Source organism: Sturnus vulgaris, chromosome 1, assembly GCF_052056855.1.
Source record: "Sturnus vulgaris isolate bStuVul1 chromosome 1, bStuVul1.hap1, whole genome shotgun sequence".
Classification (NCBI taxonomy): Eukaryota; Metazoa; Chordata; class Aves; order Passeriformes; family Sturnidae; genus Sturnus; species Sturnus vulgaris.
Genome location: NC_142243.1, coordinates 83723807 through 83743713, shown reverse-complemented (window position 1 = coordinate 83743713; position 19907 = coordinate 83723807). Strand labels below are relative to the sequence as shown.

Genomic DNA, 19907 nt, shown 5'->3' with positions numbered 1-19907 from the left:
AGCAGAATAAGCATTGAAGTTAAAGGCCTTTTAAGTACAATAGTAGTTTTCATTACTGCCTAGAAGCAGGACGAACTAGATTCAGGTTAATGGTGCCAAATTTGGATGTGAGGTACCTGAAACGTAATGAATAATGAAGCAACAATTGAGGGGCACTACTGTTCAGGTTCCTTGATTCCCAACTTGAACTCAACTCCAGATTAATCATCAAATATATATAATCAGCACTAAGTCTCTGTACAGCATATTCTATGTACCCTAATATTGCAACCATTTCTCCTGGCTTCCTGTACCAAATTGGCACAAAAAATTCCCACTTACAGTATCAGACAATCAAATTTGGTGACTATTTAAATTGTATTTCACACCACATATCAAATGCAATTGTGAAAAAGGAAGGATCAGGAAAACCTAATAGACTGGAGAAAAGGCAGCTGGTACCTCTGGTTCCAAATCTGATCTAATACTATATTTGAGAAGACTAATGTTTATCAGTACCAGATATTTCCACAGGGTACAAAAGCTGGGCCTGAGTTCCAAAAACAACAGGCGAATGCATTGACAGGTGTCACATTACCTTCAAAACCACAGTCTGGAGATTCTAATCCTTCTTTTTCAGCTTTGCAAGGCAGAGGCCAATTTCTCTATAAGATGCTCTTTGATAAGGCAACAAAGAAACTGGAAGTGAAAGATATGCCATACCAATGGTAGAAACTTGCAGAGATTTCGAGGCTTTAAACTAACCCCTGCAGAACCCATCTGATAATATAAAGGGAGTCAGAAATTCTATGTACAAAACCCAAGAGGGCAAAACGAGTCAAATGAGATTTAGAATTTAAGGTAAACCATATTCTCCGAAGAATGTTCAGGCTCCAAAGTGTTCTGCCTGTAAGGTCTCGTTCAGCAACACACATAAAAAGGGCTAACTCAGAGTTGGAGGCACGGGAGAAATACCAACCAGATATTCTCAAGAGATCAAAACAAGAAAAAAGACTTTACTGGCAACTTTAGAAAATCACAGAACTTTGGCAAAAGGTTTAGCACAATATTAAGACAACATAAAACACTTCCTGAAGTATTAACTCGGCCCATCTGACTCTGGAAATTCTAAGCCCACTTGATTTTAAGTTACTCAAAAAATTCCAAGAATTAGAAGAAGAAAGATAAAGAGAGAAAGACAGAAAATATATAAAATAGCACACATATAGCTATTAGCTCCTGGGTTCTAGCAGGGTTCAGATAGAAATTGCAAGAGGAGATAGAGTCAAGACAAGACAAGAGGGACAGTGCACTGCCTCGCCAGGGCAAGCCCCAGCCTGCCCCTTCCCGCACTCATGGGCACCCCAAAACTGTCAATAGGAAATGAAATTACTTTGTACTGGTTCTGACTGGGTTAATTTTCTCTGTTGGCATTTAATTTTCTTCACAGCAGCTTATATGGTGTCATCAGATTTGTTATCAAAGCAAACTGGTAACACACTAATGCTTCAGGTGAGCAGTGCTTGCAGACCCATCAAGGTATTCTCTTGTTCTCACTCTATCCACACAGTGAATGGACTGGGGGTTGGGAGTGGGGATGGAGGGCACAAAAAAGGCTGTGAGGGGACAAAACCAGGCAGACGTCATGAAATACCGAAAGAGTGTTACAAAAGAAGCAAAGGGATATTCCTTGCCATATAACATCATGCTCAGCAATGAAAAGGGAAAGGCAGGGGTTGAAGGGGTTAGCCACCATCTGCTCTGGAACTGGTTAGATATTGTTTGACCCATGGGAGATGGTGAGAAATTGCCTCTGTAGCACTTTCTTTTCCCTTTCTTTCTCTTTCTTTCTCCACTTCACTAACTAAACAACTTATCTCAACCCACAAGTTTTCTCGCTTTTCCTTTCCTCTTCCCTGTCTCACTGGCGATGCATGGGGGGAAGTGAATGAGCATTTTTGTGGTGCTTAGCTGCCTATTAGGATTAACCCACAACTGGCTCAAAGCCCACTTGTGAACTGAGTATGCTGTTCTCTGTTCAGACTGGACGCTTTTTACATGTACATTCACAGAGTGTACTCATGGATTATCACTCAAAATAAAATTTGTATTGTCTAGAGCAGAGGAAACCTCTGTGTCTGCTTTCACTTTAAGCCAACCAGTTGAGTAAACTCCTCTCCCCACGTATGATGACCTTGCACCACTCATAAGAATATGGCAGAGACAGAGGGGCAGTTAAGCCTACCACTGGATATTCATTATATGTTTTCTTTCTAACTTCTTAGTTATAGTGAAGGTCTTTCAGCTGTTCCTAAATTCAGCTACAGGAGCTACAGGCCTTATTTTTTTAACAGGAACACTTTCTTATAAAAAATAATTTTTCTTATTCTGTCCCTCACTTGAGAGTCAGCATAAGTCCACAGCTAAACATACTTGACTACTAACCAGGGATTCCATCATTTTTTAATTTTTTTCTTTGAGGAGTATATTCATCAAAATCAGCTGTTTTACCTGCTGAAGCCATTCCCTGTGGTAGATCACCTCAAATTTCATAAGAACTTTTGCTACTTTGTTGTAATTGCGGATTATGCTCTTTCCATCTGGTGTTTGCAGAACTGCTGGGTGTCTCTGGAAAGTCTCCATGGGTTCCTTGATCCTATGGAATAAGTGGCGTGCCCACAAGATCTTGCCAGCTATTGGAGGCAGATTACGAGCCAGTGGAGCGTTCTTCTTGTGCCTAGTGTAGATCTTACAGACAGTTTCTACATCATGGCCATAGTTTTGAAATGTTTTCTGATACTTTTCATCAATGCCAAGATTTGGGATTTGCAATCTGCTTAGAAAAATAATAATCATGAAAAAAATTCCTTCAACATTTCTGAAATCCTTCTAATGCATTCTTGGAAAACACAGTTGTTCCAGATTCCCTTGCATACTTTAGAAAATAACTACTTTAGCCACAGAGTTTTCAGCTTGAACAAATGCTGTCACAACCTGATTCCAAGCAAGAAATATTTAGACCAGATGATAAAAGTTTCCAAGTAAACCTACACATTTTCTGTTTTGTCACTGTTTCCAAACACCGGGCTGAAATTATGTGCAGCAAACTGTAACCAATTCACCACTAACTGTCTATTCTGTTAAACAGATTATAATACAAAACCTGACAGAATAAAGAGTGAGGCTGTTTTGCAATAATGTTAATTTATAAAGACAAATTTCACTGTTTCTTAATAAAAGCATTTTACTCTCTTCTAACTGCATTGTGGTAACAAATTAATGTCATTGTTCAAGTACAAAGCTAAGGCAAATAGGCTAAAAGACGAATTTTTCCTGTACTTAAGCTGATTTTTAGAGATGAAGTTCAAAGTCCGCCTATATTTTGCATTTTCTTATACAAAAAATAAGGCTTTTATTCATTCAAGCTACTAAGACAACTCTTAAGAAGGCTGAACAGCTGAGAGTAAAGAGGTTGAGTCGGTTTTCTTTGTATTTAAGAAAACGCCTCCTACTCTGCTCTCCTCTCTCTCCCCCCTGCCCTTTCCACCATCCTCAATGTTTTATTTCCATTGCCTGGCAGAGTTTTTGCCATCTAAATAGGACATATTACCTTTCAAATTTCTGCAACATACTCAGTGCCCTTTCAGTGTTCTGAATACTTTCAAAGGTGATGTCCATGAAACTCCTTAATTGATCCTGAGGAAGAGTAAATAATTCTACATCAAACAGGCCCATAAGGAACACACATCAAATATACCAGGTGTTATTTGACAGGATTTAACATGCAATATATTAGAAGATAACTTTTTAACGTGAAACTAATCTCAGTGAGTATTATTTTTTCCTTTTCTTCCTTCCCACAATAATTAAACAAAACACAGCCAACTTTCAAGGCATTTTCCTTCCAAGTTCCCTCTGTTGCTGTGCAACCAACAAAAGCTTCTGTACCCTCCAATGTTTCACCATGCTGAGAGATCTCAAAGAATGATTGCTTACCTCTTTAGCAGCCAAAGCAAGACAAGCATTTATTTTAATTTTTTTTTCTTCTGCAGATACCCTTTCCTTTCACTAACTTGTGATTTCAGAACTACTGGAAAGTTAATTATCTGACTTATTTGTACTAAGTTCCTATTCACTCAATGAAATCACCCATTTTTGTTATTCTTGCCAGCATACAGTAATGAAAAATCCTTTTGTTGGAGGCCCTCAATGGTCCATTCCAATAAACTAGTCTGAAAGATAATAAATGGGTGCTTTAAAGTGGAAATAGAATAATTTTTCAATTTAAGTATAAACTTTGAGATTTGCATAATATTTTGGTGGTAACTCAGAGAATAATAAGGATTCATCAGTAAATTAAATTCTTAATTGTATCATAAAACCTACATGAAGATCATTTATGTCTCTACAAAACTCTTCATAGTCTTGGTCAAAATCAGTCTTCCGCTGATCCAAGAAATCATAATGCTTATTCTTCATGTTGTCAACAATGCCCTAAACAGTTTCACAGAAAAAGAGAGCTATTACCAAAAAATGTCTTATGACAAAGACTTACCACACCAAACATCTAGCACAACAGGTTGTGCATGTTCACATTTTACCTTTGCTAAGAGTTCCCAGTTCTTACTGAGCAATATAAGCAAACCCCTTAGAAGAAATATTTGCAGGAATCAAGTTGGTGTAATGTCCATTCAAATTTAATTTATATTATTTATTTCTGTTTTAAGTCAATTAGAACTGACAGAAGATTCAGACTTGCTTTTCGTCAAAGGCATTTGTTACTCATTAAACATTCTGTCATACAGATGTTCATTTCTATGCAGAACTTAAAGTTCAAGTCAAAGAGAAAAATATTTTCACATTATTATTTTCCATGTCCTTTAAACAACTGATTCCATACATAAATAGACAATTGAAAAAGCACAGTAAGATGCAGCACATCACCAGCCCACAGCTCAGTATTCCTGGCTGCACTTACACAGCTGTTTGTCTACACACATGAAAGTATATCTTAAACAACATCTTTCTGGACTCTACACACCGATAAAGGATTTTTAGTGATAAACTACTATTCAACATCCTAGTAGTTTACCACAGAATAACTATGAAACACAGCATATTTTCAGCTCAGCTGACTTCCACCATTTTATAGTAAGTCAACTGAAATTCAATTGCATTGCATTACTGTAAATAAAAATTCCATCTTTTCCTCTAACAAGAAGAAATCCTAGGTAGGGATTAAGTGCTAAAGCATAAAGAACAGCAAAATAGTCAACTCCTATTGTAAAATATTTTTAGGACATATAATCAGTCACATACCAACTATAGCTACAGTCCATGTCAAATACTTCAGTATCTCTGTTTTGTCACTTTAAAAAAAAGTGCAATCACTTTTCTGCCCTTTATACAACCTATCCAGAACCTTCCATGTAGCATTTTTACCTAAGCATTCTTCATCCCAAAACACGGTTGACTTTACAGCAGATGGGTCTCCCACAAAGCTTTTGTTTAAGGATTTACTTTCTGCAATGTATAATGAGGTGTATCTGTATAGAGTTTGCCTCACAGCCTGGGCCAATGGCCACAGGCAGGTTTTTCAAACACAAATGCCCCAAACAAATTAGATCCCTGTGTTCCAGCCTAGCAAAATAATACCTTCATTGCATGATCTGGGTTGCTGAGAAGCCTGGTGACACAGCTTTGGAGAGCAGCTCTTGGAAACAAAATTTAGAGAAGTCCACACCTGTCCTGCCCACATGGAAGAGTCTTGAGCTAAGTTATCATTACAGCTGTGCCCTGGCTAACTTTCAGAAGGCTACAGAACAGAAAAAAGAGGAAAACTACCTACTGGTAGGATGTATTCAAGGAATCAAAACCCCAGACTGCAGAGGGAATAAATCAAACCAGGAAGGACCATGGAATGGTCACATTTTACACTACAGTTATTTCACTAAAGTGACCTGATTGACTCCTAACCATAACAAAAAAGCAAAGGGCAAAGTAAAGCAAACTAGAATTTCATATTTGCCTGTACAGCCGCTGTATCATACGTGATCTCAAAAAGGTTGTCTACAAAGTCCACACATTGAATACTTCTGATTTATTTTAATATTTACAGGTGCCATAATTATGAAACTGCACTAATAAACTTACACTAAAATATAAGCTAACTCAGGCTCAGTAAAAGCAAGAAAGAGTCTATTTGGTAGAAATTTATCTAAGAAAGAAGGAAGGAAAAGAACATAACATTTATATTCTTAGATCTCCTTGTTGCTCAAGTCACACTTCACTTTAAAAAAATCAGGAAAGAAAAATGCATAGTAATACTAATGAGCAAAGGATCACTCACAGCTAGCCCAATATTTGTAGATACAGAAATGTAGCACTTCTCATGCTTTCTCCTGATCACAGTCACCCCACTTCGTTGCTTTTTTCACGTGTCCACTTGCACCTTTTCTTTCATGTTATCTGCTCATTTCTCCAGTAATCACATATTTATATTGCTATTACCAAGTAATTTTTGCACAATTAAAGAGTTAATTTTTCCCTCAATAAAAACTTCCCTAATTTTCATAATTTTCTTTTAAAGATTCAAGTTAGACTGACACAATATACAAAAATCTAACGTATACCTGATATTTTGTGATCATTCCTTCCAATCCCTCTATCTTAGATTCCTGTAGAGCTGAGTATGTTCTCATAGTATCGAAAACATCTATTATCTTTACCAGACGACGATGAAAGGCTTCAAATTTTCCAAATATATACATCTCACTAAAATCAAATTGTCTTTCAGCTGGATTTTGTTCCAAATTCTCTTTTATCTTGTGGAAGCAATTTTGATATTCCTTAAAACAAAGAATTTAAAAGAGTGTCAAGTGTGTAACAAAAGACAGTCTTTAACCAGAGCAAAATTTATGCAGACAGGTATTATCCTAACTTGACAGCAAGCAGAAGTTTCATCAATAAACAATCATGAACACTATAAAGAGTAACATAATTTGCCTCTGAAAACTAACCCATCAATGCCATTACACACTTCATCAAATGACTGTACTGCAAATATATGTATTTGTACATATCCTTAGCTAGTGTGAAATTCTGTTCCCTCCATTTCATAGCAGGGTCTGATGTGTTTACTGAATAACCAAGATGACAAGCCAGTTTCCAGACACTGAAAATATTTGCATGCTGAGTAGTTTTACTGAGTAATCAAGGTTCAAAAATCACGTTCAAGACAAATCACTTCCGAAGTTTTAATGCTGCTTCATAGCAGCTTCCGCTTTTCAGTCTGCATTTGTAAAAAGGCCCAAACCTTACTCCAAACTTGCTAAATTTTTCCCAAAATCAAAGTACACAGTCAATAGATTTGATTGAAGCTTTTTCTTTCAGCAGTGGTTTTCTTTATAATAAAATGTTCATTCTTTTTATCACATTTATGTATGAATAACCCCACTCGGAGATATCAATACAAAGGGTCCAGATATTGCTATGTTGTTACTGATTCAAATAGTAAGTTTTAATCTATTGAATTTCTGAAAGTTTCTGGAACTAATAAGACTCAAATGAATACCTAATTTTTTGACATATTTTGATCCAGCAACTGGACAATTTGATATATCTTTACAGAAAAAGACAAGTTTAGTGCTCATTGCTGATGGTAAGGTGTCATACAAATTCACACTAATTTATGCTAGAACTAGGCAAGATTTGTTGCTTCAGGAGGTATTATTAGGATAAAGTCTTGCAAGACTTTAGTAGGAATGGAAAAAAAAATGCAGAAAGCCTGTATGAAGCTCCCAATATGTACAGGGAGGTTGCCAAAGAGAGAGTCAGGCTCCTCTTCATGGTAACACGTAGACAGAAGCCAAGAAGCAAAGGGCATAAGTTGAAATGGATGAGGTTCTGATTAAAGAGAGAATCTTTCATCCCAAGGATAGTCGAACAGAGAGGAAGCTAGGACAGGTCAAAGTTTTGAGTCTTCATGGCTACCAGTCATATTTCTTTGACTAGCAAGACACATAGAGTCAGTTGCAAAACCAGTTTTAATAAAAGCAATTATTTGCCACCTATTTTAGTGGATAATGGCAGAGGGAAACTCGTCCAATCCTGTACTTTAGGGTGGCTAGTTTTGTTTATTAGAGGTTATGCTTGCATCATCCTATGTATTCTCATACCATAGTAGAAGAAGGTGATTTATAATTATGTCTAAATATTTACATAGTCTTATTTATCTTTTCCCAATCTGAGAAGCTGAAAATTGCCCTATAAGTGTTAGTCTAACCATGACCTGACCACCAACACAAAGACAAAAGATCAAACTTGATCTTTAGCACAGCATTAGGTTTACTTTTCTTTTTTTTTCATCTTAAGGAATTCACTTTCTCCCATAGCACAGAATCCAGTCTCTTCATCAGAACAAAAGCTTTACAGATACTATGGTATGAAAATAAAATGTACTTTATTTTGTAGCCAGAACAGGACTGGATAAAGGATTGGGAAACCATGTTTGATGTCGTACTGTCCCTGTTTGGCTTTGAGCAGAAGGTTGAACTAGATACCTGCTGAGGACCCTTCTAAGCTGAATTATCCAATCATACTATTGCTTTAAGGGGAAAAAGAGAACAAAGAAAAATAAAATTTAAAAACTATCACAGAAGTGTATTCAAAAAAACCAAGGCTATCTTCTGGACGATTCTAGGCCAACTGAACAGCTGAATTTTTCTCAGTTCACTAAATCTTCCTTTCTAAATGTATAGCTTGTTCACACATCTTGGGAATATATTCAGTTCAGTAAATCTCCTTGTTTTAATTTCTATTTCATAACTCTCCATATCAAGTGAGAAGATACTACCTAGAGAAACACATGCATGAAAATCCAAGCAATTCTCTTATAAGCATAGTTAAGGTAAACTAAGCATCAAAATTTTGTTTCCGGAAGATCAACAGACTAAATTCTTTGTTATGTCTAGCATAAACATTCCAGTTCCAGTGGATATTTTTCAGTTAACTCATTTTTCTTCACCATAACAGTGCTTTCTCACATAAACTTTTCCTATTCCCTTCTAAATATATTTTATAACTTGTTTTCTCTATGTTCTTCCCACCTACCTGCTTAAGTCTAATAGCTGCTTGTAGCTTTTCCACAACTCTCTCCTGAGGTTGATTCCAGATGGTGGCTGTGTCGTTTGCAATGTAAGATTTACACGCTGTGATCATCTGATTGGTCACCTAAAAGGAGTTTTGACTTCATTAAATAAACAGCATTTCAAGACAAAGCAGGTCTTGCCATTGTCTCAGTCTCATCCCTTTCCTCTGACTCCACTGACCTAAAGCCTGACAAAGAGCAATACCAAATACCAGCCACATTGATAGAGTGTCCTACTTGCAACTCCCAGCCTCCAGAATGTGACATAACCAAAATGTTGTTGATTAACTGTGCTCGTCCTAAACCTACACACCTTGTACCAACCTTGAAACAGCATTGAGGGCTACAAAGTCGTAAGACTTTGTCTCTTCTGAAGGCAAAGGTGAAACCAAGAGCCCACAAGAATACAAATGGTGAAGAACAGATTGTCCTTCCAATCCATTTCCTTATTTATGAAAACTCGTGGAAGTTTAAGGGCAATGTGAATTTAACATATTTGGTTCTACCAAAAAAACCCCATTCATAACAGGCAAAACTTGTAACCTAAAGTTACTCTGTGTACATCAGAGGGTGAGATTTAAGTCTGAAAATATTCCTACACCTCCAAATAAGTAAAATAAGGCAGTAAAATAATCCTAAATTTGAAGTAGTTTATCATTATTTCTAATTCTTTATATGTTCAAAAAGAAGCATTGAAGAGACTGAAGTGCTGCCTCTCCAATTGCTTGGTTCCTTTGTGTTTTCTCTTGCACTCCAGCAACAACACAGAAAACAATCTGGGAGTATTTCTTTTCCCACTGAGCACCAACCTTCACAAACAGTGAGGAGATCTTTTCAGAAGTGTTGTAATACTGAGAGATACTCTGAATCATTTTAATTGTATTTATGAGTCCTGGAATAGCACCCAGCATGGATACCTGGAAAGAAACACACAGTCCAAACTCTGCTCAGTACCTCTGTTACCACACATTAGCGCAACACCTAATTAATGAATGCAGAATTATGAACATGGTCTGCTGAATGGTTCTGTCATTGTCTACCTGGGCCTCTCCTTCACCGTTTTCCAAGCTCTACGATTTAATTTTGGGGGAAAAATTTCATTAGAGTCATTAGAGGCTAAAAGAATTCAGATCAGTGAGTGAAATTTGGTAGAAGTAAAGGCCTCTTAAAAATAACCCCTTTTTTCACAAAAAAAGTATGTTATGCTCAGTTGCTAAACTGATTTAAGCTTGCATGTCAAGAGAATCCCTTCACCAGCTGGAGAGAGGAGGAAGAGAAAGGGGTTTGAAGGGGTGAAGCTGAGCCTGGTGGTGCAGAGATGTGGTTTTAATTTCTGATTTTGTTTGTCATTACCCAAATGCATTTTCACTCTCAATAAAGACATTTTTCCCCAAGTTGAGTCTGGTCTGCCCATGATTATAAAAATTAAGTGATGTCATGAAACAATACATGGTCCTTTTCATATTATAGTCTCATCCCATCTTGTTGAGGATGGGGATTGAGAGAATGCTTGATACATAGAAAAGGTCACACAGTCACACCCATTTTAATTCTCCCTATCCTCTGTAGTCTTCAGCGAGTTTTGTGTATAAGAGAAATGCCATTTATTAAATACTTTTAAGAAAAGTATCATTTCAAAACTGTAGCAGTCCTGTCTTCAATCCATAAGTGGACCAAAGACTTTGCAGAGACTGCTCTTTGTCACATCTGGATTTCCAAAGCAAGAACAGTTTTACTCTGTTGGCAAACTCATTCTCAAAATTGTACAGGTAAGTTTGAGTAAGGGAAAGGCTTCATGCTCCATGCCCCTCTGGCTTTCATCCCAAGTGCTACACCATCACAAAACTAAACATCTCCAAAGCAGGCACCCCATCTCCTTGGTGAAAATCTGCATTGGAAACACAAAGCGTGCAAGTTCAACTGACCTGCACACTGCCAGTGGCAAGTATAGTCACTTGTACTCTGTTTTCATGGGTATCAAAACACAATAACCTTTCAATAGTGAAACTCAAATAGCAGATTGAAAACACTGAAAGAACACACTGTTCTAATATCATTCAGTAAACACAAAATAACATGGTTGCCCAGAGCACTCTTTGGAAGCAACATGGTTTTGGGAAAAGTTTCAGAGGAGAGAGAGGAAGCTAGGACAAGTCAAAGCTTCATGGCTACCAGTCATATTTCTTTGACTAGCAAGACACATAGAGTCAGTTGCAAAACCAGTTTTAATAAAAGCAATTATTTGCCACCTATTTTAGTGGATAATGGCAGAGGGAGACTCTTCCAATCCTGTACTTTAGGGTGGCTAGTTTTGTTTATTAGAGGTTATGCTTGCATCATCCTATGTATTCTCATACCATAGTAGAAGAAGGTGATTTATAATTATGTCTAAATATTTACATAGTCCTATTTATCTTTTCCCAATCTGAGAAGCTGAAAATTGCCCTATAAGTGTTAGTCTAACCATGACCTGACCACCAACACAAAGACAAAAGATCAAACTTGATCTTTAGCACAGCATTAGGTTTACTTTTCTTTTTTTTTTCATCTTAAGGAATTCACTTTTTCCCATAGCACAGAATCCAGTCTCTTCATCAGAACAAAAGCTTTACAGATACTATGGTATGAAAATAACAAGTACTTTATTTTGTAGCCAGAAATTCCCATTAAGCCTCTTTTACCACAACTGCACAAAACCTCAAACTGGAGTTGCATATGTAAAGTTTTCTGTTTCATTTCCAAACCTATTCTACAGAATATATTCATGTTGCTTGTCTCAAGACATTTATGTTGAGAAGTTAAAAGTTCTGCTTACAGGATCACTATTGTATAATGGATCATAATATTTTTCCAGAGAATACAGATACTTCACATTATCTTTAGCTTCATTTGCTGCGTCTGTAATGCGAATATCCAATGCTCTCCACTTCTAAGAACAGAAAGTTAGAAAAAACAAGTAAAATTATGCATTCCAGAAAAAACAAGGTTTTGAGACCATTTTGGTTTGTCATTAGCTTCTAAACACATTTAAAAGCACAGATCTTTTATTTCAGAATTATACTTGTTTACTCAAGATGAGGTCCTTGTCTTGTTACAGTAACTTGACTGTGAACATACAGTTGGTTTAGACCACTCAGCGGTAGTGTGCAGTCAAGCTAACGTAAAATATATGAATTATGGATCTATGACTGTGTATTTTTTCCACATCTCATTTTGATGAGACAAGATTTGTTTTATTTACTTATTCTCTGTTGGCAATGGGACTTTAAATTTGTTATGTCAATGTAAGAAGTTATGATGCCACAAACAATTTTGACAGGCACTGTAACAACATAAAAACAAGGCTCAAAAAATAGGGGTATTCATTTTTTTGTCATTAAATATCCAGCTCATTAATTCAATATTCTGATTTAATATTCAACTTCTCAAATATTTTTAATCATTTATTTCTGTTGAAACATGTGGATGAAGTACATTATCAAGCATTAGACTGAGGGGATTCCCAGTCTTTTTCAATAAACTGAACTAGATTTAAGCTTTATGTACTCAGGTTAAGGAATAGAGAAGGAAAAAGAAAACAAAAGCCAAAGATGTTTCAGTGTTTTCCCCATCACCATTGTTAAATATATTATCAAAATGAGCTAGGGTATAAAGAGAATTTCTAGTCTTTATTTATCTATCATAATTTGAAATAAAAACCTTCAGCAGTTTGGATTTAGCAGCAGTGAGTACTCCAAGCACTGTCTTCACATCTGGGCTCTTCAGCTGCTCCATAAGGTAGTTGAATTTTGACAATTTCTTTTTCCAATAATCAAGCTCTGCTCGTGGTCCAAGGTCATCTGCTTCTTTTCTCAACTGGTCATTTTCTGCAAGAACCTTTTATCATACAATTATGTGAGTGATGCTCATATTATTTATCTGCAGAGATAGCATGGATTAATTCTACATTTAACACATAGTAATAACCTCGCCTGATAAATTACCTAACCTAGCCTCCACCTCATATAAGAAACTTGATTTGCTTGGTCCTTTTATTTCCAAGTTAAAGAAGAAATTCTGTTCCTTCTGTTCCATGTGCATCATTACACAGAGTTAGATTTTCTGCAAATAACCTGCAAAGCATATTTCGAAGTATAAATATGACCTCTGAGAATAGTGTTCACTCAATTACTGTGTTCTTTTTGTTTTCATTAAATCCACTGTGAATCACTGTTTTGTACTTTAATAATAGATAATTATCAAAGACAGGGGACTAAGCTTCCCAAACTGTTTATCCTATATTAACTAGCAGATAGAAAAAGCTCTCAGTAATATTCCCATTGAGAAGTAAAAGCACAAAAACCAGTATTTGAAAATAAAGAGATTGAACTCATCTAAATTTATAGAAAGGTAGCTGTAACACCAACAGGATGAAACTCATCTGCCAAGATACAGATATATTTCACATTTGTCTCATGCATCACCTGTTCAATTTGTTTGGTCCATTCTTTCATGCAGACTTCTATTTTTTCAAGAGCCTCTATGCTATTAGCAACCATCAAGTAATCTGAAGGTCCTCTTAGAGTTTTCAGGTCATACGTTTCACATTTCTTCAGGCTGACCTAAAACATAAGGTTAAAAAAAAATGAAAGGCTGCATGTTCGTGACAACTAATCTAGGAACTTTAAAACTTGTTGCCCTACTTGGAGTATCTTACTCCCTATTCCCAGCTCAGCCTAGGTTGGTTTGAGCCAGAAGTGGCTCCAGAATCTCGAGAATTCACCAGCCAGCTGTGCTCTCATGTCCTTTCCTTCACAAAAGCTGAGTAGAAACCAACCAGTTAGAGCAATAGTTTGTTATACGTTAATCACTCAACATTTAAGAGTAACCACAGCCATTAGAGTGTCAAGAAGTTAACAGCTTTAAAGCACTGGCCCTAGAATAAACCAGAACAGAAGCACCTACAGAACTATTAAAACCACAGATCAAAGTATAAGGAGTTACTGATAACAATAAACAGAAGTGTTGGGTCATTCTGCAGTTTAACAAAATCATTTTTTATGAGTAATCTACAACAGCAGTTAATTCAAAAGGTCCAGAACAGAAAACATTCCTACAACTAGCTCACTTTCTATTTATCACTTGAACAGACTTACCTTTTCCAACAGACTTTGCTGAGCTCCTGATAGGACACTAACAAATGCTTCAAGGGAACGAAGGAAGTCCTGCTTAATATTGGGAGCTTGTTGAGGCTCAACCCAGCCCCTGTCCATAGTCTGTAAGGCTGGAATGAATATTTCTAATATCAACTGCTCAACACTTTTTAATAAGCCATCTCGACCTATATCCATCATATTAAAATTTACTTCCTGCAAAAGAGACACAATACAAGGAATCTTTCCCCAGTAAAAATTTAGTTATATACAGTTTACATATACACTCTTAAACATTAAATAATTTTTGTTTTTGTAATTTAACACCTTAGTATTTAGGAATTGACTAATTAACTCTGTCATTATGAATTGTCTTAAATTTTCTTCCTTAGCATCCTTTTTTCATATCAATGATTGATATACATCAAGTTGCTGCCACAAGATAATATCTGCGTTTCCATTCCCTTCCCTTTTTGTTCTGTTTCATTTAATCCATCTGTGTCCTTTTACTCATTCATCCATGTCAAGAGCTGTCAAATTACATGCTGAGAGCAAACACCCCATGGTAAAAACAAATTTTAGACAGGATTATGTACAGAGATGAGCAGTCACTGACTTACTTGGTAGATATTCTCAGTTGTGATGGGTTTAGAGAAACTAGATCTAATGAAGAAAATGCATACACCAGTTAAAGCAACTTCTTTTCCGTCTGTCACAAATACTTTAAGTTTCTTCTTCTTGGTCAAATGAGAGTTCGTTCCTATTCCTGGAAGGCCAAAGTACTCTATAGATTCAAATAAAGAAACAATTAAGACCCATTGCTTATTTATTCAAAGAAAAGTTTTCTACACAAACAGTTCAGTCATTATTTGTCCATCTCTGAGTCCCAGTCTCTCCTGGAGGCACCTCACAGATTTATTCACACAAAGTATGCAGCATTCAGAGTCTTCATGGCATAGTAAGAAATATTTCACCTAGTTTTGCCATTCTTGCATCAAAAGCTTTACATTTCTATTCATTTACTTGTTTTTCTATTCCTTCTAAATAATGGTTCAGGCTCAAGGTCCTTTCATAAGCTCTATCATGTGGTTGCAGATAATTCCCACTTGCTTGAAAAAGAAAAATTAAAGAAAAATCAGAAAATGTACTGATGTATTTTACCTTAGAGGAACTATTATCAACTGTTCTTCCCTAAAAAACTGTAAACATTAAAAAAAAAAAAAAAAGAAAAAAAAAGAGTGTTTCTGAAAACAAGCAGAAAGCGGCTCCAGTAGATTCTCTGGGGGAAAAGCAAGCAAACAAGCAAAACCCAAAAAGGGAGCTACAAGGGACTTCCTTGTCTTTTCTTCTTCCCCCAACATGAATATCCTGCTCCCATGTTCAGGCTGCTGGCAGCACTTGTAAAGGGTCACTAAGAAGAAGCAGTGTCTTTAGGGGTAAAAGACATTCATATGTTTTTGGTCACAATACCTCTCTGCTATTAGCTTTTCAGCATTACCTCAGAGTAAAATTGCACACATGCACATCTCAGTGAGACACTACAACAATAAGAAGATGAAAAAGTAAATTGTTGATACCAGTTGTTAAAGGACAACATCCAAAAATTGATAGACCCCTCTGCACATTTTTTTCTTTCAGGGATCTACCTCAGGGATCCTTATTTTGGATCAAGTGGCCACCCTAAGTTCCCTCTCCCCTTTTTCACCACAGCTCTGAAGAAGTGTCCTTTTCATATACCTCAAAATTAAAAGGGCTCTGTCAGCAGCAAGACCTGACTCTGTAAATGTTATTAATTTGATTTATTGCATGCTAATAAACTTGTACTATCTTTATACTGCAGCAACATTTCTCTTTTGCATGGTTCTTGGTAGTGAGGAGGCCACAGAGGTGGCTTCATTGAGAAGATGCTGGAAGCTTCCACCATGTCCAGCAGAGCCAATCCCTGATGGCTCTGAAGATGGACATGCTGCTGGCCAGGGCTGGGCCAATTAGAGATGGTGGTAATGCCTATGTGATAGCATATTTGAGAAGAAAATCAAAACAAAGTTAATGTTTTCAAGGGCTTATTTGACTTCTCATTATCCTGCTTTGATTTAGTTGGTAATAAATTCACTTACTACCTTTAAGTCAATCTTGTTTTGCCCTTGGAATGTTTTCTCCCAGTCCTCATCTCAATTCATGAAACCATGAATAAATTTTCTCTCATATGTGCAGCTGTAGCAGGGGAGGGTGAGTGAGCAGCTTTTGTGGGTACCTGGCATCTGCCCAGGGTCAAAGTGCCACAAGAAATTACAGAGGCAAGACTAGCAAAAGGCATCAGAGTTGTCCCACAATCTGTGAAGGTGAAGTCAGTAGTATAACTTGAAGTCTCTTTAGAAAATATGTACTCTTACTGAAAAGGATGCTAGAAGTTTTTAAAATGCACACGAATAGTGATCTTCAAAACACTGCAAGAAATCAAACTTTTAAATGATGCCTCTGAAGTAGATATTCTGGAACTCAGATACAGTCTCCTCTTCTTGTCTGCTTCTTCATTGGATCATCTTCTACCCTAACAGAAGTATTGGTTGATCCACATCAGGGTCAGAAAACCAGCTTGTTTATGAGGTGGTCATAGTAAGTACCCTTGCCAAGAAGGACATGCAATGCCACAAAAATTCATTTAGCTTTACCAATTAGCAGCCACCACCACAACTGAGATTTTTGCTTTGACAGCCTGTGAACCAGAGACCTAAACAATCAACACAGATAATTCTTTTACATACTCTGCTCCACCTACAAAGGTAAAAGATGGAGCAGTTTTACTGTCTGATAGTGTTACAAATGATGACACTTAGAGCTGTGGGCAAAGTCAGTCTCCAGACCACTCAATACCCATCGTCTTCTGCATCACTACCTTTTTTTTTTACATCTCTTTTTCCTCCTATGTATGATGTGCTAGGGACTTTTGCTTATTCACCCAGTGCACACCTTGCTGTGAATTCATTTATGTGGGATTTTTCCTACTGCTTTCCATCTTGCCTACAGTTAGGCACCATACTCCAAAAGGTCACCAAAATCATCCTATACTGTAATGTGACCTGATTGGTTTGGGGGTGGGCATGAGCAAGTCTCATTAGATTTCTAGGCTTTGACCCTTGCCTCACACTCTATTTGTCATACTTTTTTTGTCGTATTTGCCACCCCTTTATTTCAGGCGTGTTAAAACTTGCTAACCAGATTCCTAAATTAGTGGCTGGATTTGTGTTTTCATTTGACTGTATTTCTATGTGCATTGAAACTTTTATTAAAGTTGCTTAATCATATTAGTCTTTTCATCCCTTTTAGATATATACAGATATACTGAAGAAAATACATATAGTGCAATTGCATGAAATACAAACCTATATTTTTACATTCATCTAAGTATATGTTTACCTAAATATAAACACATTTATACAGCTATATATAGATGTGTTTACAGGGCTGTTCATGTACATCCAGGGTAACCAAGTGGGGTGAACTCACACCAACCAGTCACAGGCTCTCAGAAGTCACAGAGCACCTGGCTAGTCCCAACAGCAGTGTAGCAATGTATTTGAATAGTTTAGGCCATAGTTTATATCAGGTGCACCAGCCTAGTCATTTTAGCTGTTTTATCAATGCTCTGGAATTCATCAAGGCTACTGAAATATAAATTGTGCAAAACAGAGAGAGAAGAAGCTAAAAAACAGAATACCAAGATTAGAAGAACCAAGGTGAAGGCAGGCAGTGAAGGGCTGGACTGTAACCAATCATATTTCCTTCAAGGTGCATGCAGAGCACATGGTCAAGATAGAGGCACCAATCAAAAAAAAATGGGTGATCACATGGACAGCAGTTTTAAAATGTATAAGTAGGATATAAAGTAAACAATAAATCTGCTTCTGCATAATCACATTGATTTGTCGTTCAGAAGGCCTTTGTCCCTGCACATTGGTGATCCTGATGCAATTAGCAGATGAAGACATTGAAGGAGGCTGTTGGAGACAGACAGCCAGGACAGAGCCCAGTGGAACTATCTGCCAGACCCGAGTCTGACACCTGGAGGGTCGGTTATCCAGGTGAGCCACTGGGAACATAAGGGGAGATAAGTTATCAAATTAAGAACAGACTGTTTTATCTACATGGAAAACTCTGTTGAAAAGCAAAGATATTAAGACTGCAGATTATGCCCTTCATAGTATGTTGTTTTGGGCAAAGTCACAATATTTTGAAACTAACGCAAGTACTGATTTTAGTGTTAAAGTGTGGAAAGAGATTGGGGAAAGACTGTGGGACATAGGATCAAAAGGGGACAGAACAGCCACAGACTTGGCTACTACTTGGAGGTTGCTTTATGAGGCTTTAAAAGAATGGAAAACAGAGCAGAACAAGAGAGCAGGTGATAGGAGAACCAGAACAAAAAACTGAAGATAACAGGGAACAACAGACAGCTGAGGTCCCACTTGGTGATAAGCCCCTCCCTGAAGTAGAGCTGACTGGAGCTGTGTTAAGCCTGTGTGCCCTTCACCTGTGCAGCAGTTAGCTGAATTAGGTGCCAAGTCAAAATATATCACTCCAGTGCAGCAGTTAGCTGAAACGACTTTTAAAAAGAAACAAGAGGAGCCATCTGCGCCCCTGTTCCCCTCTGAAATGCATGAGCAAACGAAACTGTCAAAGGCGTATCCCTCCCTTGCCTGATAGCAATAGTGAGGATGATGAAATGTCAGTGATAAGAACGCTTGAACCAGAGCATGAATCTGCTTGTCACAAACCCCACAATAGATCTAAGCCTACTGCCCCATGGACTTTACCTCCCTGCCAAGCAACTGTAACCACTCGACAACCTCTACAGTTTTGGCAGCATGTAAAAAAGAAAGCAGCTGAGGTGGAGGATTGGGATTTGTTAGAAAAAACAGGTCCACCATAAACAACTGATATGCAGAGTGCTGCCATGAATGTTACTTGTGATGATCCTATGGCTTTTCCTGTTTTTAAAGCCATCTCTAATTCAGGGCAAAATGATAGTCATCAGGTTATTGCATGAATGGTTGTGCAAGACTTCCAAGCAAAGGTAGTTAAATTTGGTATTAATTCTTCAGAAGTAATGCAATATTTATTAAAAAAATATATTTTTAGGTAAAGCACCTCAGTTGAATGTACAATGACAAAGCCTAATTGATTCACTAGCTTAGAAGATATGTGTGTGATTTTATCATCAGCAGGTTCAAAGAAGTCAATTGAATTGACCAGACATCAATTGCTTCCAAGAAAACGAGGCCCAGTCGGAAAAGAAATTACCTAACCACCATGCAGCTTTCATGGCCCAAACGGGAACAGAACTGCCAAAACACAGCCTTGTCTGGAAACTTGAAAAAGCAAATTATCAACAAAAAGCCTCATGTCATCATCATGGTATTGTGCTCCTACTAAGTTTCTTCAACTATTCCCTGTTTCAGGCTCTCAAAATGGACATTCAGGGATGTCAAAGATCAACACTTTCAGCTAACTGGCTTCCTTCTACTTCTCTACTAATTGGACTTTAAAACAATGGTAATTTATTTTCATTTCCCTAAAAAAACACTGGATGTAATCTTTTGCTTTCCCATGCAGCGAGACCCTGTGAACAGATGCTCACTGATGTAGAT

General features: G+C 37.1%; 1 protein-coding gene across 1 annotated transcript in view; it reads right to left on the bottom strand.

Moving 5' to 3' along the window:
* The window catches only part of DNAH5 (dynein axonemal heavy chain 5), a 121122-nt gene that overhangs the window by 93530 nt on the left and 7685 nt on the right, over positions 1 to 19907 (bottom strand). Inside the window, exons 4-14 of the mRNA XM_088170925.1 lie at positions 14880 to 15043; positions 14263 to 14475; positions 13591 to 13728; positions 12827 to 13003; positions 11943 to 12056; positions 9937 to 10044; positions 9091 to 9210; positions 6612 to 6827; positions 4366 to 4473; positions 3590 to 3675; positions 2491 to 2812 (exon numbers count right to left, since the gene is read on the bottom strand). Of these exons, the coding sequence (XP_088027051.1) occupies positions 2491 to 2812; positions 3590 to 3675; positions 4366 to 4473; positions 6612 to 6827; positions 9091 to 9210; positions 9937 to 10044; positions 11943 to 12056; positions 12827 to 13003; positions 13591 to 13728; positions 14263 to 14475; positions 14880 to 15043 (1766 nt within the window). The remainder of the gene's footprint in view (positions 1 to 2490; positions 2813 to 3589; positions 3676 to 4365; positions 4474 to 6611; positions 6828 to 9090; positions 9211 to 9936; positions 10045 to 11942; positions 12057 to 12826; positions 13004 to 13590; positions 13729 to 14262; positions 14476 to 14879; positions 15044 to 19907) is intronic.